Below are 22,413 nucleotides of genomic sequence, written 5' to 3' on the forward strand. Positions count from 1 at the left end.
TCCAGATCTGTGTGTGGAAGACTTGGAACTTTCTTGGGGTCTAAGTCTCATTGTAAACATCGCAAGTGACATTGTGGAGTATTTTACAGTTTTACGTACATCATCTCACTCGACCCTCCAGCCCCTGGCGAGGAAAGCAGAGAACATAGGATTGCTAGTTTAATTTTATAGACAAGGAAACTGGGATCAGATGAGGTTAAGAGATTCAATCAAACTCACACTGTTGAGAAGGTTGGGAAGCCACGAAGCTCGGAAGCTGGGACTTCTGACACCAAACCCTTTGCTGTTTCCCAGTCAAAACAAGAAAGTCAGTCCCTGCAGGCTCCAAGTGCAGTGTGAGATGTCTTGGTCCTACACAAAATGCCCTCTGTAGGTTCCAAGGGCAGAGCTGGGTTTGTGGGGCTGAAACTTGTACAAGTGGAGGGGAGGGGGAGATTCAAAAATACTACCAAATGAATCAAAATTAAGGACAGGCCCTTGAACAGGCCCTGCGATGAGGAGCCCTGAAGCTTAAGCTTCATTAGCATCAAGGTAAATCGGCCCCTCCTACATGCCCTACCCACTGAAAAATCCGGACACACCAGATCTTGACAGGATTTTCCTCCCTGTTTGTGAAACGTGGCAGATGTGGGCTATGGAAGTCCTGAGAAAGGAATCTCATTTCTCCCAGGAGACGAGGAATTACAGCAGCAGCGAGGCTGTTGTGTGAGGCTGGAAAAGGCTGTGTGCCAGGGGAGAGTCCAAAGGGGCCGGTGACCCAGCTGGCCGAGATGTGGGCCGTAGCAGTGTTGGTGTGGTAGACTGGCATTCCGGGACCCGGGAGCAATGGCTCTGCCCCCGGAGCGATGGCCCAAACCGTAGGCTCGCCTATTGGAAGCAGGCGTTCTTCAGACTGTCTTCTGGCTTCCTGCGTCCAGATGAACCTTCCTCGGAGGAGAAGAGGCAGAGACAGACAACCACAGCCGACGGCAGTGGGAGGGTAGATGGTGGTCCCGCCCAGGCCTTTCGATCCCCGCCCAGGCTCTAAAATCCCCGGCCTTCAGAATGGTGGAGAGCGGAAATCTACGAGGAGGCTGCCTTGCTGCGGCTCGGGCGGCGAGGCCAGGGTGCAAGGCTCCCCTCGCGGCTCCCCGCCGCCGCCGCCGGGCGGGGGACGGGGGGTAGGGTTGGGGGGGGGGCAGTGCCCGCGGCCTGTTTTCCCAGGGCTGGCCGAGCCTTTTTGACAAGCTGATTGCGTGGCGGGGATTGGCTAGTCCGGGCGTGACGCCGGTTAACAACAAAGGTGGAGTTGGAAGAAATTAGATTAAAGGAGAGGGGGCAAAAAAAAAAAAAAAAAATTAAACGGGGAGCAGGCAGGGGACAGGAGGCAGAGACCGAAGGGGAGATGCTCGAAGCGCGGTCTCGCGGCTCCGACTTCGCCCCGGAATCCTCTTCGCCTAAACCAACCGGGATTTTTGCTCTCAACCCGGACTCCGGCCCAGCTACCGAAGCCGGGGTGGGAGGGATGGTTTTGCTTCTTGAGAAATGCCCCCCAACTCTCACCCTGACACCCCCTTGCTACGGCCCAGGGGGAGAATTATTTGCTCGGACTCCTCGGACCCTAAACCCTATTGAGAATAGCGAGAGGCTCGCTCTAAAACCCGGAAGGCCCTCGCGGGGTACCGAGATCGGACGAGGCGGGGTACTCCCCCGGTTTTCCAATGTGTTACAAACCTAAGAGCTTCTTGCTTGCTTTTTTTTTTTTCTTTTTGGTAACACCCCCCCCCCCTTTCTATCCCCCCCCCCCTTGGCTCCAGGGTTGCAAAAGCAAAGAGCAATAAAAAAAAAAAAAAAAAGCGCGCACACACTCAGACACACACCAGTGGCGACAGGGGAGAGTTGGAAAGACGCAGGAGAGAAGCAGGAGGCAGGCGGCAGCGGGGAGGGAGCAATGGGACCGGGAAGCCGCAGGTTCCCTCGCAAATCCCCCTCCGTCCTCACGTCGTCTCGCCGGCCGCGGCAGGGGAGCGAGGAGCCGGGCGAGCAGATGGAGGAGTGGAGCTCGCTCTAGGCAGCGGGCTTGGCCGGAGAATGGAGGAGCCGCCAAGCGATCGGCTGATTGGAAGAGAAACGCAGAGCGATGGAGGCGGGGGTAGGAGGACGATTTCTCTGCGGGGACTGGCGGCGGCGTATACGCCCGGGTCGGGCGCTGCAGAGCTTGGCTAGCTTTCAACCCGCGCTCGCCGGCTCCAGCCCCGCGCGCCCACCCCCAGCCCTCCCGGCGGCTCCGCAGGTGAGTGCGAGCTGGGGGCAAAAAGACCCGAAAGTCTCAACACGCCCGCCCTACCAAAGGAAAAAAAAAAAAAAAAAAAAGCATTTTTCCTTTTCTTTTTTTTTTTTAAATTTTCGTGCAGCCCCCAGCGCGGTGGGAGGGAAGGGGTGAGGCTAAGCCGCCCGGAGGAGGCGGAGGGGCCAGGCGAGGCCCGGGTGGCCCGGGAGGCGGCGGCGGCGGCGGCGCCGAGGCGGCTCTGACGGGCGAGCGCTCGGAGCGGCGCTGCGCTGCGCCGAGGCGGGCGGGCGGGCGGGCGGAGCGGGGCGGGCGGAGCGCGGCGCGTGGGGCTCGCCATTAGCCGTCGCTCCGCTTCGCCATCTCGGGCTTTGTCTGGCGACTTGCTGCCCCGGCGTCGGCTGCGGCGGAGCTGCGGCTCGGCTCTTCGGCCCGCCGCACCCCTAAGGTGCCCCTGGCTCGCGCTCCCATTCACACGCTCGGTAAGTGAGCCCCGGCGCCGCCGATTTCGGGGGAGAGGGGTTGCTGAGAGTGGCGGAGGCGCCGATCTCCATGCGCCCGGGCAGGCCTGGGGAGCCATGCCGGGCTGGATTGAACCAGCTCCCAGAGAGGCTCCTCCGCCGCAGCCCGTCGCCCCCTCGCTGTTTGCGGGGTTTAAGGAGCAAAGGAGACTTTTTTTTTTAATTTGCAAGGATATTTTGTAGGGATAATTTTTTTTAAAGTTTCGCGTGTGTGCTGCTTGGCAGCTAGGCGACCGCGAGGCAGGCGCCGAAGCCTGGCGCCGCGATCGGCGTGCGTGCGCCCCGAGCCGGTGGCTACGCTCCGGGGATAAGGGTGGGCGCGGACCGCCCGCTTAGCGAGGCGGGCGAGGGGAGCGTATGAGAGCTGGAGTGGAAGCCCGAATCTGAGCTCGGAAGACTGGGGAGAGAGCTCCGGAGCAGGGCTGCAGCCGACCCCTGAGCCTCCACGGCCGCCTGGGGGTCCTCCGGGCACCCTCTCTGCGGCCGCACCTCGCGCCCTCCCTCCCGCGCCGGCCGAGCCTGCTAGTTCCCCCGCGGGTCTGGCGAGGTCGCTCTCGGCGCCCGCCCGCCCGCCTGCCTCGGCTCCGAGCCCCGCCGCCATCCGGGCGGCTGCGTGTCTCCCTGCCCCGGCCCCCCCCTCCCCGGCGGCAGCCGCCGCCGCCGCCACCACCACTACCACCACCACCACCACCACCACCCCCCTCCCCTCCTTCCTTCCCTCCGCCTCGGCCGCCCGGGTCCCCCCAGCTCCCGCCCCTCCTCCCAGCTGCCCCCCGCGGAGCCCGCCCGGGCAGGCTGTGGGAGGGAGCGGAGCCGGCGAGGCGGGCGGGCTGGCGCTCGCTCCCCGGGGGTCGGTGTGCGCTCTACGGGGAAGGACGCGCTCGCTGCCCCGCTTCTCCCGCCCCCCCCTCCCGCTCCTCCTCCTTTCTCCCTCCTCCTCCCCGCTCCGGCGGCGGAGGCTGCGGCGGCGGCGGGGGGTGTGCGAGCTGAGGCCGGGGCCGGCGGGCGGGCGGCGGGCGGGCTGCCTGCAGGCGGAGGGCGCTGTGCTTTGTGCTTTTCGCCGCGAGGAGCAGCAAGCAGCAGCCACAGCCGCCGCCGCCACAGCAGCAGCAGCAGCCGCCGCCCCAGCGCCGCCGCCGCCGCCGCGCCCGGAGGAGGAGCCGCTGCCGCCGCGGGAGGGAGCTGCGGCTGTGCCCGGCCGAGCGGGGGAGGGCGCCGCCGCTCAGAGCCGGGGAGGGAGCCGCCGGAGCGGGAAGTCCGGAGGCCGCGCTGCACCGGGTAACCGAGGCGGCTGAGGACGCGCGCCGGGGTCGGGGCGCGAGCCGTGGGTGCGGTGGACACCCGGGGGAGACCCGGGGCGACCTCCGGGCAGGGGACTGGGCGAGAGAGGACCAGGGCACTGGAGAGGACGCCGAGAACCGGGGGAGGGGAGGGCAGGAAGCGAGGCCCGAGCCGAGCCCCGGCCGCAGGCGGAGGAGCCCGCGCTTCTCCGAGCCGGCAGACGCAGTTCTCTCCGGCCGCCGGAGGGGGCGGCGGGGCCGGTGAGCGCTGCTCTCCCGCCTCCCGGCCGCCGTCCTCCCGCCCTCTCCTTGGCTCGGCTCCCCGGAGGCCGGGGCGGGGGCGCCGGCGGGGCTGGGCCGCAGGCTCGGGGGAGGAGGCGGCGGTTCCCGCCGTGGTCGCGCCTCTGCGCCGGGCTCCTCCGTGCGCGTCGGGGTGGCTGGGCGGTGGCGGCGCCTCTGGCCGGGGTGGGTGGCTCGGGGGCGGGGGGCAGGCCAGGCCGCTTCTCTCCGGCTGCTCGCCCGCCCAGGCGGGCGGGGACGGCGTCGGGAGCCCGAGGGGGAGGGCGGCGGGAATCCGGATCCGGTCCCCGGGGGCGGTGCGGCCGCTGCGCTCCGGGGCCGGCGGCGGCTGCGCTGCGTCCGGGTCCCCGCCGGGTTGCGGAGGCGGGGGGAACCGATCGGGGGGAGCGGGAGGAGGAGACTACAGCGCGTGCCCGCTTCCGCGGCCGCGCGCGCCCTTTACCCGCCCTTCCTCCTCCCCCGCCCTCCAGCCTGGGGCCTCCCCGGGGCGGGGCGCACAGAAGAGGAGGAGTGTTTTTTTTTTTTTTTTTTTTGGCCGGGGTGGGGGAAGGAGGGCGGAGGGCGGGTGCTATAGCTGCACGCGGGAGCAGGGAGCAGTCTCTCGCGTGGGCAGGGGAGGGCGCACGCCGAGGAGCGGGGCTGTAGGGGCTGGGGGGCGGGGGGGGTGGGGTTAGGAGGTAGAGGAGGAGCGCACTCCCACCCCCACCAACTCATTAAGCCTCCTAGAGTCTTGCCTGGGTCTCTGAGAGTGTGGGCTTGTGTCCCCCTCCCCTTTGGGGGAGGGAGGGATAGACAGTCCCCCACCTCTCAGCCCGCCTGAGTGGGGACTCGTGTCTCTTCTAAAGGGTGAGGTGGCTTTGACCCCGGCTTGCCTGGTCAGCACGACCGAGGAAGTGGCTGGACGGCTGGAGAATGAACGGAGAAGCCGACTGCCCCACAGACCTGGAAATGGCCGCCCCCAAAGGCCAAGGTAGGAGCCCCGACCCTCAGGCCTCTTTAACTTAAATCCTCTTTTCTCACGTAGGTCTGCAAGGCCCACTCCCCTTCTAAAGGTTTTCTCCAGTCTGCATTCTCTGAAATGATATGGGAGGGAGCGGCTTGAGTGTCAAACATCCCTTACACTGGGGGTTTGGCTAAACCCAAATTATTTGGCCTTGAACCTATAAACTGTATTTTTCACACTCCATTACCCCCACGTCAGAGGGGGAGAAGGAGGCATATGCCAGTCTTCCTTCTGGGGTTCCCCGTCAGCTCTAGTGTGTCCCCAACAGTGTCCTGGAACGGGAGGGAAGATGAGGAATGTGGAGGAAGGGGGAGATGAGAGGGATTGGGGAGGCTTTTCAGGTTCTTTATATTGTTATTAAGAGGACAGTTTTTGGTGAGGCAGGTTGGAGAGAAAGGGTGTTTTGATGGCTTGAGGCTTCAAAGATAAATAACTACACCCTACCCCACCCAATGGGGATCCAGTGTGTAGGGTGGCAGGGAGTAGGATGAATCTGAGCATCTGGCAATGCCTGTGGGACATTGAGAGGAGAGAGGATTATGGGTTCATGTGACCCATCTGTGGCAACCCTGGCCCAGGTTACCAGATGTAAATACAAGAGCCCTTTTGACTCCTAGCCTTGGATAGCTGTCCTCCTAGCTCACTTTCCAGGGTAGCCACCCTCCAGAGAGGCCTCACTGGAGCTACCTTTCAGTGGCTGGAAATAGCTGATCCAGACTCCGTTTTTTGCCTCCATGGGGAGTTGGACTGAGAAGACAACTCAGAATTCTAGGGGAGGGGGCGGAGGGGCGGTGTCTCCCTGGAGCAGGGCCCTGGGAGCATTTTCCCACCTGCCTGCCTTGCCTCACAGCTGCCCTGTATGGTTCTACCATTGTTTTACCCAAATTCTCCTTTGGTCCTCTTTGAGAGGAGGGGTAGGATGGTGGAATACTCATGCCTCTAATGCTAGTTTCTAGCTGTGCCGGAGAGAAACATCATCAGCGTGGGTTCTCCTTACTGCCCACACCCCTTCCTCAGTCTGCACATTTAGGGTAGCCACCTAGAACTTGGATTGAATTTAGCTTCACGTTTAGATGTGTTGCCTCCCTCCTTCCCTTCCTTCTCCGATAAGCTAGCTGTTCTCCAACAGTGTCCCAAATCACTGTAGCTTCCTTTCCCCCCACTTCACTACAGTAAATTGTAACCCATGTCAAGCTGGCATGTTAGAAATGATAATAGCTTTGAAGTAAGCCAGACTTGAGTCCAAGTCTGGTTTTCTAGGCCTGATGCTGTGTGGACTGCAGTCCCCGCTCTAATCTGTATGGCCATGACTTTTCCTAAAGGCCAGGCCATGTCTTGTGTATGCCTTCAGATGGGAAATAATCAGGGTCTGGGATGCTCTGGGAAGGAAGGGTTGAGTGCTTAAGGACTGGGGAGCAGATGGGGGCTGGCATGAGCCAGGCATGATGGCTTTTCTTACCCTTCCCCAGACCGCTGGTCCCAGGAAGACATGCTGACTTTGCTGGAATGCATGAAGAACAACCTTCCATCCAATGACAGCTCCAAGTTCAAAACCACCGAGTCACATATGGACTGGGAAAAAGTAGCATTTAAAGACTTTTCTGGAGACATGTGCAAGCTCAAATGGGTGGAGATTTCTAACGAGGTAACGGATCCCCCCACCCCCTTCCTGACACATTGAAACACACATCTACACTTACCCTTGCCTCAACCTTCCTGGTGGAGGAGATGGAACAGAAGTCTATAAACAGGAAGGAAAGAGACTAGGCAAGGTGCTCTTGTGGTCGCCCTTGCGCATTTCGGGAGGTGGCACGGTTGACAGCACTGACCAAGACTTCTCAGTTCTGCCACTTTCTAGCTGTGTGGCCTTGAATACTTACCGTCTTAGAGAATCTGTTGCCTGAGCTGTTGTGGGGATTGAATGAGGTGCTGACATGGACAACCATTTCGAGGTCAGGTGGTCGCCTTGTTGCTGTCCTGTGCTGTGTACTGATTGCCTGGGCCTCTGCAGTAAGCACAGACCAGTGCCTGGGTGTCTGCCTGGGGTCAGGGCTGCCTGAGTTGTGTCACTGTCGGCCCCTGCCTTCCTCCTTTGATAACTTCAGTCTAGTGGAAAGTAGAGAAGGCCAATTGGGAAACAAGGCTTCGTTCCTGGGTGGTGTCCCCCTCTTTGGAACTTCCCCTTCCACTCACCTCCCTTCTTCCTCCAGGTGAGGAAGTTCCGTACGTTGACAGAATTGATCCTCGATGCTCAGGAACATGTTAAAAATCCTTACAAAGGCAAAAAACTCAAGGTGAGTTTCCAGGAGAAGGAGCACAAAGGTTTGTAGAGGCAAGGTCCAAAGAACGGACGGTGTCTCACCTTGACCATGTCCTTGTCCCTCCTTCCAGAAACACCCGGACTTCCCAAAGAAGCCTCTGACCCCTTATTTCCGCTTTTTCATGGAGAAGCGGGCCAAGTACGCAAAACTCCACCCCGAGATGAGCAACCTGGACTTGACCAAGATTCTGTCCAAGAAATACAAAGAGCTGCCGGAGAAGAAGAAGGTGGGGGGAGGGGGACTAAGGTGCAGGGAGGGAAGGGGCCGGGAGCAGCTGGTATGGTGTAGGTCATCTGTCGGGGGTGGTGAGGGCTTAGACCAAGGGACCTGGCATCAGGGGTGTGGGTGGGTCAGCTGAGCAGGGTAGGGCCTTGGGCAGCCACACCTGATCACCCTCTCCCAGGCCCACACACTCTCAGGCGTGGGCACTGCTGCAGGTGTAACCCTGACCGAGGCAGGCAAAACCCGTAGTGTTCTTTCACACACACGTCCTCACGGTTAGGCCTGCAGAGCTGTTCACTTCTGATATTTCCCCACATGGTCTCGTTTGATGCTTGTAGAGGTAACCCCGGGAGACTGGGTTATCCTGATTTTGTGGGCAATGAACTGGGGTGCAGGAGGGTATCGTGTCCCAGGACTCCGGTTTAGTGCTCAGGCTCCCTGCCTAGTGCTTTTCTCACTGCCACGTCCACAGGTTACATGGGCGGGCTTCCCCTTGCACACATTGTCCCTCGTGGCCTCACGCTCTCCCAGACCCTCAAGCCCGTTAACCTTGGGCAGGGGCTGCCCAGCCTCCCAGGCAGGGGTGGACACAGCACAGTGAGATCATGCGGTACCTTGCAGAGATAGACAGCAAAGCATTGCAGCTGGGACACGAGTGAGATGGGGTGGGGAGAGAGACACAAAAGGAGATGCTACATGGTGAGATGGAGCCAGGGAGAGATGTTGCCAAGGGGCAGCAGGAGAGACAAGAGGGCACATTTATTTGCTGGGAGAGGACACAGAGTTGCAGGCAGCCAGCTCTCGGGAGGGCACCAGCACTGGGAGTAGCCCTCTTCCTGGTCTGCACACCCTGGCTTCGGGCTCACGTGGCCTGGTTCTGTACCCAGAAGAGGAGCTAGCTTGGCTGGGTAGATCCGGCTGTCTGCAACTACTGCTTGAGCCAAGCCGGAGTATGAATCGCTGGAGCTATTCTTGACCCCTACGATGGGGCCGGCACAGAACTGACTGTACACATAACACCGAGACATTTCCGCAGGGTGGGAGGGAGAGGCAAAGGGTCTCAGGTTCAGGGAGGGATAGAAGAAACTCCGTGGTAGAGTGGACAGAGTGCCGGCCTAGGGGACACAGGTCTTGGGCCTGTTCTCCTGGCTACCACTGAATCGCTGTGCATGTGCCTTTCGGTAAGTTACTTCAGTCCTTCGGGTCTGATCTTGATCTGAGGTGTGGAGAGTGAGCCTGATCTGGGTGGTGCCTTCTGGCTCTAAAAGCTGCTGTTTTGTATGAGGAGGGCTGCGACTGGGGCTGAGGAGGCTGGGTTCTGCTCCCGGTTTTCTGCGGGAACCTCGGAGGGAAGTGGAGCTGCCTCGCTTCTTGCGCCTGATGAGAGGCAGGGGTTGGGCTCAATCAGCTTGAGCCCCTGGCCCCCTCCAGTGCTAACTCGTTTGCGAATCTGGGAAGAAGAGGGATAAAGGAAAGATGGACATTGAGTGGGAGCCAGGACAGGATGTAGATGAGGAAGGGAAAGAGACAGGTTGGAAAGGAAGTCAGAGTGAGGGGTGTGGAGAGGCAGGAAGGATACCAGGATGGAGGTGGGATGGTGGGAAGGGAGGACCAGGCTGATAGAAGCCCGTGCAGGCGAAGGAAGGGAAGCCAAGCAGCAAAGGAGAATGACGGGGCTCGGGGAGGGAGGGCTCAAGGACCCAAAGAGCCAAGAGCCTGGAAGAAGGGATCAGAGGCAGGGAAGGTGGCAATGACTGAGGAAGGGGGTGGGGGTGGGGATGGTGTCAGGATTGCCAAGGACAGCCAGGGACCCAAAGGTAGCAGATGGGGGGAAAAATCCAGATACAGGAGACAGATCTATTAAGATGTGATTTGGGCTGCAAGGATTCACTCTGGGTTCCCTTCAATGTGGTCTCCCTTTGGAAGCAGGACTCAGCCTGCCACTTGCCCTGTGGGCCACCTCTGAGGGGGCAGATTAGTATTAGCTGCCACAGACACAGGAGGAGAGCGCGACAGGGGCAAGGCCTACATCTTCTGACTCTCACTGGGAATGTCGTGGCGTTCGGGAAAGGCAGAGGGGTAGTGTTGCGGGGAGTCCCAGCCCTGTTGCTGCTTACTGTGTGACTGGATAATGCCATGTCCCCTTCTTGGGACTCTTTCCCTTTCTTAAAGGGAGGGGATAGGATGTAGGATGTGTTCTGGGAGACCCCTGTAGCTCCCACTGTCTGGGCTACTGTTGAGTCCCCCATCCCCAGCCCACTGGAAGGCAGACCGCCATCCCTTTCCTGCTCATGACATCCTCTGTACACATCACCAACTGGGAGGCAAAATAGCTAGCAAGGAGGACTTAGTGGGTTTTGTAGCTCAGGCCTTGGGTTGTGGATGACCCCGTCACCTCCTCCCCCCAGATGAAATATATTCAGGACTTCCAGAGGGAGAAACAGGAGTTTGAGCGAAACCTCGCCCGATTCAGGTAAGGCAGTGGAGCCCAGAGGAGGGCCACAGGGCGCTGGGTGCGGCAGGAGAGGGTAGCAATGACCAGAGCCTGGCACTTGAGGCACGGAAGATGGATGGGTCACCTGTTGACCCTAGTGGCTCAGGCTCAAGGGGAGGGACCGGCAGGCAACTGCTGTCCCACTAGGCCCCAGCTGATAGGCCAAGGAGCCTTGGTGGGTGGGGCAGCTAGCTTGGGTCTGCCCTGGCAGGATCCCCCTCCCCCCACTGACTGTTGCTCCCCGTGCCCTGGCTAGGGAGGATCACCCAGACCTAATCCAGAATGCCAAGAAGTCGGACATCCCTGAGAAGCCCAAAACCCCCCAGCAGCTGTGGTACACCCACGAGAAGAAGGTGTACCTCAAAGTGCGGCCAGATGTGAGTGTCCGGCCAAGGGGTGGCAGGGAGGGCGCACGGTAGTGGCAAGGGGGAGCCGCGCCAGGTCGGCCGGGCACGGTGCAGGGGAGCAGGAGAGGAGGCCCCTCCCCAGGGGTGGGCTGCATGGACAGGGCCTGGGCCAGCTGGCGTGCGAGTGTGTGCATGTGTGCGTGTGTGAGCCTGTCCCCTTGCACCCAGGCGGGACCCCCGCCCCGCCCCCCTCCCCGCCGCCTCTCTGCCTTCCCCTCCTGGCCTGTGGGGGACACTCTCGTGACCTCCTGTGGCCTGAGGGGGCGGGGGCCTCTGTGTCCCCCTCCCCTTCCCCTCCCCCCCGCCCCTGGCTGCCTGTGTGTGTCTGACGGCTTTTGGTTTGCAGGCCACTACGAAGGAGGTGAAGGACTCCCTGGGGAAGCAGTGGTCTCAGCTCTCGGACAAAAAGAGGCTGAAATGGATTCATAAGGCCCTGGAGCAGCGGAAGGAGTACGAGGTTAGGCTTCCGCTGCGCTCCTCCCCGCCCGGCTCTTCACGAGCCTCTGCCCTCTGACTCTGTGGCCTCCGCACTCTGCGGCAGGCAGTCTCTCCCCATCCTACCGCTGAGGGAGGGGCCTTCTGGGCCCCTCACCTCTGCCCCTACCTTCCCCGCCCGGCCCCCCCCCCACCATGAGATCTCAGGCTAGGGCAGGGCAGGGCACCACGTCTCGTGTGACACAGCAGACACACGGCCACCCCCCAGCTTTGCTCCCTGCCTCCCCTTCCCAGCGGCTCTCCCCCACCCCCCCGGCCCCGGCTAACCCCACACCCCGTTGCCCTCCATCCCCCCCACCTCACTCTGCAGGAGATTATGCGTGACTATATCCAGAAGCACCCCGAGCTCAACATCAGTGAGGAGGGCATCACCAAGTCCACCCTCACCAAGGCCGAACGCCAGCTCAAGGACAAGTTTGACGGGCGACCCACCAAGCCACCTCCGTGAGCGCTGCCCTGGGGCGGGTGGGCAGCTAGGGAGCCGGGCTGGGGGAGGGCCTCAGCCCAGGCTCTGCAGGTGAGGGGGCTGCCGCCCTGGGCCTCCCAGCTCGCTCACAGGGCCGCTCCTCCCTCGCTGCCGGTCGTGACAGGAACAGCTACTCGCTGTACTGCGCAGAGCTGATGGCCAACATGAAGGACGTGCCCAGCACAGAGCGCATGGTGCTGTGCAGCCAGCAGTGGAAGCTGCTCTCCCAGAAGGAGAAGGATGCCTACCACAAGAAGTGCGACCAGGTGAGCCGTGGCAGGAGCCAGCCCTGGAGAGGGAGGACTCCTGGAGAACCTTGGGGGTTTGAAGCATGAGGTCTGACCCCTGGGCACCTGCTTCAGACATGGTGTTGTACTAGGTTTAGCATCTGGGCTGAGCCAGGCAGATTCTTGGGCCTCGCGCTTACCATCTATGGAGGGAGACTAGGCCCTGTCCAGGCTCTGGAAGGTCTGCTGAGGGCTACTGTTTGTCCCCCGAGCATGGGAGGGTCTCCAGTGAGGCTGCCCCCATGCTGACCCTGACTCCCCTTCCTTTCCCAGAAAAAGAAAGATTATGAGGTGGAACTGCTCCGTTTTCTAGAGGTGAGTGTTCCTTTCGGGAGGGCAGTGGGCAGAGGGAGGCCGGGGGATTGGTGAGCAACGCCCTTAAGACAACCAGGAAGCAGCCTGGAGACCAGACATTCAACCCTGTGCTGCCCCTTCTCCCCACCCAGAGCCTGCCTGAGGAGGAGCAGCAGCGGGTCCTGGGGGAGGAGAAGATGTTGAACATCAACAAGAAGCAAGCCACCAGCCCAGCCTCCAAGAAGCCCTCCCAGGAAGGGGGCAAGGTGGGCAGGGGGCACGACCAAGCAGGTCCTGGGGGTGGGGGGCAGAGGCGGGGCTCCCCGTGAGCACCCCGTGGACCCCGACCCTCTTTGCACATCTACAAGGGTGGCTCGGAGAAGCCCAAGAGGCCCGTGTCAGCCATGTTCATCTTCTCGGAAGAAAAGCGGCGGCAGCTGCAGGAGGAGCGGCCTGAGCTTTCAGAGAGCGAGCTGACCCGCCTGCTGGCCCGCATGTGGAACGACCTGTCAGAGAAGAAAAAGGTCAGGCTTGCCAGACCCGAGGGGCTGCCAGGCAGAGTCTGGGCTGCTTCTCCCCTGGGGGCTAGCTGTACTTCCTCACCCTGCCCCAGGTGTGTGTGGGGTGTGAGCCGCAGGGGTGCCTGGGCGCAGATGGTGGGGCTGGGAACCCAGCGAGCCGGAAGGCGGGAAGCGGTCAGCTGTGGGCTGGGGGCTCCCTGGGGAGCAGGGCCGCTGGGCAGCTTGAGCCCCTGGCAGGAGACATCTGCACCGGCCCACGCCTCTGCTCACCCCACCCTTGCCGGTGGCGGGGAGAGCCTTCAACTGCTGGGCGAGCCACGTGCGCCCCCTGGGGGTGGCCGGAAGGCTGACGCCTCTGCCGCCCCTCCGCAGGCCAAGTACAAGGCCCGGGAGGCAGCACTGAAGGCCCAGTCAGAGAGGAAGCCAGGCAAGCTGCCAGAGTCGCCCAAAAGAGCCGAGGAGATCTGGCAACAGAGTGTCATCGGCGACTACCTGGCCCGCTTCAAGGTGGCAGGCAGTGGGAAAGGGGTTGTTTTGGGGTTTTTTTTCTTTCTTTTCTTTTTCTTTCTTTTGGTTTGTGTGTGTGTGTGTGTATGTGTGTGTGTTGTTGTTTTTCTGCTTTATTTTTCCGTTTTCTTTTTCTTTCTCTTTTTTTTTCTGGATAAGTAGTTGCTTTATTATTAATTTCATAGGAAAGGGGTTGTTCTGCCACCGCCCATGCAGACCCGCTCCAGCCCTAGGTGACCCTTCCCACAGCTGACACCCCTGTCTGTCCCCAGAACGACCGGGAGAAGGCCTTGAAAGCCATGGAGATGACTTGGAACAACATGGAAAAGAAGGAGAAACTAATGTGGATTAAGAAGGCGGCCGAAGACCAAAAGCGATATGAGGTAGAAAGAGGGCTTCTGGTTAGCACGGTGGGGCAGGATGGAGCTGGGGCCACCTCTCTCCACTTAAAACTCAGGAGCACCCTCCTGGGTGGGCAGCTTTCCTCACTGCGTGGGACTTGGAGCCAGAAGTCCCAGCTTGGGTTGTGTGACCCTAAGTAAGTCTCTTAACTTCCTTCTGTGAGCCTCAGTGATGCATCACTAAAACGAGGGCAATGATACTAGTCGTGTGAGTGCAATTATGAAAGCACTTTCAGACGGCAGTGCCCGTCTGACACAGGTGTGAGTTGTTAGGAAGTTGCTCCCCGGCTGTGCCTCAGTTTCTCCTCCTTCCTGGCACGTGAAAGGAGAATCAGCTAAGGACTGATGGCATGGGGCAGGCGGGAGGATGAGTGTGACCTTTCCGGGTGTCCCCATAGAGAGAGCTGAGTGAGAGGCGGGCACCCCCGGCTGCTGCAAACTCATCCAAGAAGATGAAGTTCCAGGGAGAACCCAAGAAGCCTCCTATGTGAGTCTGGGGGCTGGAGTCCACCCTAGGGATGGGGAGGGTCAGGGCAGGAGGGCTGCTTGGTTGGTCTGCTGACCTTCCCTGCAACACCCCCGCCTCCCAGGAACGGTTACCAGAAGTTCTCCCAGGAGCTTCTGTCCAATGGGCAGCTGAACCACCTGCCACTGAAGGAGCGCATGGTGGAGATTGGCAGCCGCTGGCAGCGCATCTCGCAGAGCCAGAAGGAGCACTACAAGAAGCAGGCCGAGGAGCAGCAGAAGCAGTACAAAGTGCACCTGGACCTCTGGGTCAAGGTGAGAGGCCGGGGGGCCGTAGGAAGGGAGACGGAGGCGGCGTGCTGGCTGGTCTGCATTCGTGATTTCATTCAGTGTCCCAGCAGTCCTTCAGGGTAATGATGACTGTCAAAGATAAGGAAACCAAGGCTCAGAGAGGTCAAGTAACTTAGCCAAGGTCACACAGCGAGTGAGTGGGAAAATCCAAATCAGACTGCCTTTTCCTCCCTCCAGCTGGGACCAGGGGACCTCTCCTAGACTCTGGCTCAGCCCCTAGCCGCTGAGCTTCCCTTCTGTGCCTTGCTTGAGCAGTCAGATCTGTAAAGCGGGGAGAGTCACTGATGTCCTCCCCAGCCACCCAGGCAGGTTGGCCAAGGACCCAGGGAATTAGCAGGCTTTAAGTGTTTCAGAAGTTTGGTGAGCCCCCAGACTGCATTGGCAGTGGCTCTGGACTTGGCTTCTGGGGAGGAGTGATGCAGCCAGGCTATGGAAGTCATCGTATGGGGCTTCTCTGAGTTGAGGAAGCCCCTGACTCTGGAGCCTCCAGAGTCGGGTAGAGCAACAGGACAGACATGAAAACCAACAGTCTTAGGACAGGGTAGCTTAGGAAAGGCTTCAGGGCATCTTAAGCAGAAACACTGAGCTGTGTTCTCAGGTCCCTGGGGTTCTCTGCAGTGACCCAAGGTATGGGGAGACTGGGACGGGCGAAGGTGGGATGGCGGTCAGTGCTCAGCCCACTGCCTGGCACTTGGCCAGCGTGCTCAGTCAGCAGTAGTTTGGGTCGTGTTCCAACCCTCACCTCCTTCTCTGTCTCCCCCAGAGTCTGTCTCCCCAGGACCGTGCAGCATATAAAGAGTACATCTCTAATGTGAGTCTGGGAGCGGGCTGATGTTGGGATAAGGAGGGAACTTGGGGGGGGAGGATGTTTGGAACTCATGGCTGCTCCCTTTGCCCACGTCCCCATCCTCTCCTACAGAAACGTAAGAGCATGACCAAGCTGCGAGGCCCGAACCCCAAGTCCAGCCGGACTACCCTGCAGTCTAAGTCGGTAAGGAGCCCCTCTCAGAAAGGGGACCGGGAGCGGGGGTCCGAGGTGCCTGGAGTGGTGTGGCAGGGACCACTGATGTGCTTCCATCCCTCCCAGGAGTCTGAGGATGACGATGAAGAGGATGAAGATGAGGATGATGAGGATGATGAGGAGGAAGATGATGAGAACGGGGACTCCTCTGAGGACGGCGGGGACTCCTCCGAATCCAGCAGCGAGGATGAGAGCGAGGATGGGGATGAGGTGGGATGGATGGGGCACGGTGGGAGGGGAGAGCGGGGCCCTGCCAGGACGGCCACCTGGTGACTGCACATGCCTTGCCTCGCAGAATGAGGAGGACGACGACGACGAGGACGATGACGAGGACGATGATGAGGATGAGGACAACGAGTCCGAGGGCAGCAGCTCCAGCTCCTCCTCCTCGGGGGACTCCTCGGACTCTGACTCCAACTGAGGCTCAGCCCCACCCGGGGCTCCCCTCCCCGACTGACCACCTTTGTTTCTCCCCTATGTTCTGTCCCCTGCCCCTTGGCCTCCCCCACTTTCTTTCTTTCCTTTTTTTTTTTTTTTTTTTAAAACAAAATACGGTGGGGGGGGAGGCACTGGAGGCGCCCAGGCCAGAACTCTTCGGCCTCAGAGACATCAGCCCTGGGGGGCCCTCCAGGGAGCACAACCGTCTAGACTGAGCCACCACTGGACCGGCCCAGCCCACCCCCCTCTGCACTTGCGGTTCCGGCATGGACAATGGACCTGGGAGTGGGATGGGGGGCGTCCCAGAGAGTTCAGTGAGGCCCCCTACACCTGCAGCCTGACCCAAGGGAGGGTGGTGGAAGCTTGGGGAAGACCCCCTTCTTTCCAGAGGGGCTTGCAGCCTGGACCCCTACATTGGAACTGGAGGCAGGGAACATGGGAGAGGAGGGCGGGCGCCTATGGGAAAATAGGCACTGCCCCACGGCCCTCTCCTGCCCCCTGCGGGAAGGAGCTGCCTGGACCCACTCACGGGGGGGGGAGGGGGCAGAAGTGTTTTTTATATATGTGTATATATTTTTTTTTTTTAAGCTCTGAGCTGTCAACGAGACGTTTCCTACCGACCTCGGCTGCCGTCTCTGTTGTCATTTCTGGGAGAGGGAGGGTTTAGAGGGTAGGTTTGGGACTTTTTTAAAACGGTCTTGATGCGTATGGAAAAGCATATGTGTGCGTGTGTGTGTGTGCGCGTGCGGTGCGCGTGTGTGGCCTATACATAGCATGGGTGCACCTGTGGATGTGTGCAAAGGCACATGTGCATTTGTGCGTGTAAGAGGGAAGGGGGCGCCCACCTCAGTCTGTGAAGCTGGTAAAAGGGTTGGTGAGGGCCTGGGAGACATTGATCCTGGTGGGGATAGGCTGAGGTGGCCCCTTTCTCCATATCTTCTGCTTTGCTTGATCTCTAATTCAATTTGGGGGGTGTACTGAAGCCACTCTGATGTTTCCTATACTGGTTTCCCTCTGTCAGGGTCATTGGAGCTACTGCTAGTCTCCAGTATCCAGCAGGACTGTGGGGAGGGGGAACAGACCAGGTGAACCTTAAAGCTTTGATTTGGTGGGAAAGGCCTCTCCAGCTCATCTGAGGGGTCACCCAGCCACCCTGGGCTCTGAACCTGGCCTTCAAGAAATGTGTTGGAAGCTCCTAACTTACACATCCCTCCTGTCTTTCCCCCCGCATATCCTCCAGCTACCCCACGCCTGTTTCCTTTGATTTCTCAGGTGTACTCCCTTCCCCGCCCCACCTCCCCAAATCCACAGCTGGGGAAGAGGTCTGCAAAAGCTGCTTTTGCAGCTGTCCTAAACCTTCCCAGCCATCCCCCTCATTTTGGTACCCTGATTCCTAGATTCTTCATAAGCCAAGCCACCTTGCCTCTGTGGGTTTAATTTTTGTTGGTTTGTTTTTTATTAAATTTTGGCTTCTCTCTTTTTTTAAAAAAAAAATCACATCAGTGACCTATTTAATTGGGGCTTTGTGCATTTCCACCTTCCCCTCTGAATGAAAGCCAAGGGATGGGGAAGAATGGGAACTCTACCTAGGAGGTGGGATGGGAAAGGTAGGTCCCCTTCCCAGAGGAAGGCAGACCATCTGCTTTGCCTTAGCCATGGTGCTGGGGTGGGGGGAGGTGGCTAGGGAGGGACACTCCCCACTCCTACTCCCCTTTGTCCTGATCCTGGAATTAGGTACAGGGGTCTGTAGGTTCTATTTCTTCCCAAGAGCCCCTGCAAAGAACCCCATTACCCTGAGTACCCCTGCGCTGTTGTGTTTTAGCGGAATGTGTTTTCATTTAAAAACAACTTTGAATGGGGCACTTTTTTTTTCCTGTTTTAAAAATTGAAAAATTCTTACAGTACCAACAGGGCTGTGGTGGTGGGGGAGTTAGTGCTGTGAGAGGTGACTCGGTGCATTTTGGCACTGGGATGGGATGGCTGGGGTGGGAGGATCCTCACTCCCCCCCCCCCGTTTTTTTCCCTAATATTTAAGAAGTGTTTTTGTAGGTTTCAACAACAACTGCAACTTGAATTTGCATCATGGGAGGTGGGAGGGAATGGCTGAGAGGTGTCTGCCTAAGCTGAAGGCCAACTGTGGAAGTTCTGTTTTCCCTTTTTTTGTACAATAAAGTAAAAAAGGTTTGACTGCTGTCTGATCACTGGACTCAATGAAGGGCGAGTAGAGACAGGGGCGACCGGACAGTCTCAATGTGGAAAGACCCTTGAAGCCAGTTTGTTTGCCCCTTCTTTCTAGAACCATCTTCCTCATTCCTGACGATTCCGTAGGCAACCTGCCTTCACATTGTTTTGTGCTACTGTTCTTGCACTTTCTCAATTCAGTTTGTTCACCTTGGGTTGTCAGACCACTAAGGCCTGAGAATTTGGGAAACAGATACATTATTTTCTCCCGGAATGCACTGCCTTGAAAAACGGAGGTGATGAATGAACCATTAGGGTCAGGGGTGTTCACCATGGTCATGCAAGGGCTTATCTTTGGAAGTTGGGGTAACCCTCCCACCTTGAGCCCTCAGCCTCACCAGGGTTAGGAATGACTTTCCTAATGACCCAGACCTCTGATGGGAAGTGGGCTGGGCTGAGATGACTTGCTCTCTGATGTTAAGGAAGACAGCCTTCCCTCCACAAGCCTTGGCTGGGTTCCTGCAACCACCAAGGGCTAATGACCCAGGGCCATCTAAGACCTCTCCCTTCTCCCCACACCCCTCTCTCACTCTTGGCCAAACTTCTGAAAAGCTCCTTGCCCCTCATGGTCTCCCATTTCCTCACCTCCCACCCACTATTCCCCTGAGGTGACTCGCTGAGGTCACCAACATGTTCATCAATTACACCCAGTGGACACTTGTCTGTCTCTCTTTTTTTTAAATTAATTTGGCCGCTCTGGGTCTTAGTTGCGGCACAAGGGATCTTTTAGTTGTGGCACGTGGATTCTTAGTTGCGGCATGTGGGATCTAGTTCCCTGACCAGGGGTTGAACCTGGGCCCCATGCATTGGGAGTGTGGAGTCTTAACCACTGGACCACCAGGGAAGTCCCACTTGTCTGTCTCTTGACTTCTTGGTCTACTCTGCTGGCATCCGCTCCTCTTCCTCATTCTTTTTTTTTTTTTTTTAATAAATAAGGGATTGATTTTATTTCTTTTTTTTAATATTTATTTTATTTACTTATTTGGTTGTGTGGGGTCTTAGCTGCGGCAGGTGGGCTCCTTAGTTGCTGCTCGTGGGCTGCTTAGTTGCGGCACGTGGGCTCCTTAGTTGCAGCACATGGGCTCCTTAGTTGTCACACGTGGGCTCCTTAGTTGAGGCATGTGAACGCTTAGTTGCAGCATGCATGTGGGATCTAGTTCCCTGACCAGGGATCGAACCCAGGCCCCCTGCATTGGGAGCATGGAGTCTTATCCACTGTGCCACCAGGGGAAGTCCCACCTCCTCCTCATTCTATCCTAGGTGTTCAAGTCACTCTATGAACCCCCAGTTATCACCCATAGTAACCATTCCAAAAGGTGGTCTCTATAGAGACCGCTCTTCCAAGCTGCAGACCCGTACAGACTTCAGTGTATTCTTTGGGATATCTTGCAGGCACCTCATACCTCAAGACCCCAGATGATCACTAACCATCTGGTCATTCAATCTAGAAATCAGGGTATCATCCTTAAGTCCTCGCTCCCTATTTCATCTCTTAGTGAAAGGAGGTGAAATTCGCTCACCTAGACCCGTCCATTCCATTTCCTGTATCTCTCTCAAATCTCTCTACCTGCTTCCATCCCCATCCTCTTCAGGCCATCACCATTGCTCAACTTCTGCAAAGACCTAAAACTGGTCTTCCTGCTGCTCTCTGGCCCCCTACAGTCCATTCTGCACACAGCAACCAAAACTATCTTTTTAAAACAAATCTGATGACCTTACACTTACAACTCCTTGTCTTACAATGACCCTAAAAGTCCTAGCCCTTGTTTCCCCTCTCCCTTCTCTCACTCCACTCTTCCTAATCACTCACAAGGATCGAGCCAAGGGATCTGTCTTTTGTTCCTCAAACATGCCTACCACAGGACCTTTGCGCTTGTTTTCTCCGCCCAAAATGCCATTCCCCCAACACTACAGATAGCTTGTTTTTCCCATCCTTCAGACTTAAGCTCAAATGTCACCTCACAGGCCTTCCCTGACCACCCTCTCTAGAGAGGCCTTCTTCTACATCTCCTTGTTTCTGTATCTGTTTACTTGTTCATTGTCTATCTCTCCAAGTAGAAGGCAACGTATCTGTTCATTCATTACAGTAATCCCAGCACCTAAAAGTGCCTGGCATACATTTTACAGTCAAGAATTATTTGTTGAGGGACTTCCCCGGCAGTCCAGTGGTTAAGATTCTGTGCTTGCACTGCAGGGGACGCAGGTTCGATCTCTGGTCAGGGAACTAAGATCCCACATGCTGTGCAATGCAGCCAAAAGAAAAAAAAGAAGGAAAAAAAAGGAAATATTTGTTGAATGAGGGAATAAATAGGGCCCACAATGCCCTGGGGGATCTGGTGCCCTTGCTGGCCTCTCTGCCCAACTCCAGCTACACAAGCCATCCAAGATTCAAACACACCACACTCTCTTCCCAGGCCTCTACACATTCTGCCTATACACATAACCGTTCCCTCTGCCTAGAATGTTCCTCTTCACCTCTCTTCCTAGTTAATTCAGGGCTCCACTTAAAAGACCACTTCCTCCAGGGAGCCTCCCCTGACCCCCTGACTAAAAGATCTCTATGCATGTGTTTCTTCGGTAGCCTGGATGCCTTCACGTTCAATCTTTCTTCCACATCAGGCTTTGCTGGGCTGTAAGCCCCACTAGGACAAGGTCTGTGTGTCTCTCTGGCTTGCTGCACTTCGCCCAGAGCCTGGACCAGTGTAGTCCTTAGTGTCTATTGACTGGTGCTAACTGTGGAGACCGGGCACGTGCCCAAAGAGGTCACCACCACAGACTGCTCAGGCCAAGTGCCAAATGAATAGTACAATCCAGTTTTAAAGGAGTTTCTTGTGAGGGTAGCCAGGGGTGGAGAAGTGAGGAAGGATTTAGGTAAACAGGGAGGAGATAGGAAGGCTTCCTGGGCATATGTAAATTCCTTAGGGCAGGATGTATTGGACATATTCCGAGACTAAGAAACAGATCAGGGTCATCGGAATGGAGAATTCCTGATTCACACTGTGGAGACACCTGAAGTCCTCGCCCCACTACTTTGCTCTAGACTCAAGTTCAAACACTTTCTGAGAGTCTCCACCAGCTGATTCCACAGTAACTCCAACATATCTCAAACTGAACTTGTCATTGTCCTGTATCCTCACATCTCCTCCTCAGAGTTCCCCATCTTGGTTAATGATGTATTCAGGGTCTCTCTCTCCTTTACCCCACACATCTCAAGCTATAACAAAAACCTACTACTTCTAAGCTATCCAGACTCCACATTCCAGAGTGATCTACTTAAAATGCAAGTCAAACAGTTCCCCTTAAGGACTCCTCACAGCCTGTAGGGTTAAAGCCCGCAGACTCCTCAGCACACCCTTAGTCCTGCGTGGTCTGCCCTGCTTACTTCCTGCTATTTCCCCATCCATTCCTATGTTCCAGCCAGTGCCCAGGCTTCTGGGCACTTCACTTTTTTTTTTTTTTAAATAAATTTGTTTATTTATTTATTTTTGGATGCGTTGGGTCTTCGTTGCTGCACGCAGGCTTTCTCTAGTTGCAGCGAGCGGGGGCTACTCTTCATTGTGGTGCGCGGGCTTCTCATTGCTGTAGCTTCTCTTGTTGCGGAGCACGGGCTCTAGGCGGGCAGGCTTCAGTAGCTGTGGCTCGCAGGCTCTAGAGCACAGGCTCAGTAGTTGTGGCGCACGGGCTTAGTTGCTCCACAGCATGTGGAATCTTCCCGGACCAGGGCTCGAACCCGTGTCCCCTGCATAGGCAGGCGGATTCTTAACCACTGCGCCACCAGGGAAGTCCCTGGGAACTTCACTTCTGAAGCTTCTGTGTGAGATATCTAGTACCTTCTTGGCCTGCCTTGACCTGGCTCCTCTCCCACTAAAAGCAGCCTTTCCTAACCAACCCTTTTACATCATTTGATTCCTCCGCCTGGCCACCTCTGTCCCCTATGGTTAGCTCCAACCACGGATGGAACCCGTGCCCCCTGCAGTGGAAGCGCACTCTTAACCACTGGACCGCCAGGGAAGTCCCCAGCTCTCTTATTCTTATACACTGGCAATTATTTTCCTACAGGTCTGTCTACCCCCCACATTGTGAACTTCTTGAGGAAGTGTAACTGTCTTATT

At 57.7% G+C, this 22,413-nt stretch overlaps 1 protein-coding gene across 5 annotated transcripts; it reads left to right on the plus strand.

The window, feature by feature from the left end:
* The first annotated feature begins 1,851 nt into the window (after positions 1 to 1,851).
* On the plus strand, positions 1,852 to 16,680 carry UBTF (upstream binding transcription factor). Of its 5 annotated transcripts, none has more exons than XM_061176055.1 (21): positions 1,852 to 2,272; positions 5,213 to 5,337; positions 6,840 to 7,015; positions 7,581 to 7,664; positions 7,762 to 7,917; positions 10,322 to 10,386; positions 10,664 to 10,784; positions 11,161 to 11,271; positions 11,620 to 11,753; positions 11,900 to 12,041; positions 12,336 to 12,377; positions 12,509 to 12,622; positions 12,725 to 12,880; positions 13,250 to 13,384; positions 13,657 to 13,767; positions 14,184 to 14,272; positions 14,376 to 14,565; positions 15,365 to 15,412; positions 15,521 to 15,592; positions 15,689 to 15,832; positions 15,918 to 16,680. In XM_061176055.1, the coding sequence occupies exons 2-21, from the start codon at positions 5,280 to 5,282 to the stop codon at positions 16,041 to 16,043; spliced, it is 2,274 nt and encodes a 757-aa protein (XP_061032038.1). In that variant the 5' UTR covers positions 1,852 to 2,272; positions 5,213 to 5,279; the 3' UTR covers positions 16,044 to 16,680. The 5 variants fall into 5 exon arrangements, with proteins under 5 accessions (XP_061032038.1, XP_061032037.1, XP_061032036.1 ...); XM_061176054.1 differs by lacking the exon at positions 1,852 to 2,272 and adding an exon at positions 2,572 to 2,748; XM_061176053.1 differs by lacking the exon at positions 1,852 to 2,272 and adding an exon at positions 3,925 to 4,065.
* Positions 16,681 to 22,413: the final 5,733 nt, after the last annotated feature.

The sequence above is a fragment of the Eubalaena glacialis genome, chromosome 19 (genome assembly GCF_028564815.1).
Source record: "Eubalaena glacialis isolate mEubGla1 chromosome 19, mEubGla1.1.hap2.+ XY, whole genome shotgun sequence".
In the NCBI taxonomy this organism is placed as follows: Eukaryota; Metazoa; Chordata; class Mammalia; order Artiodactyla; family Balaenidae; genus Eubalaena; species Eubalaena glacialis.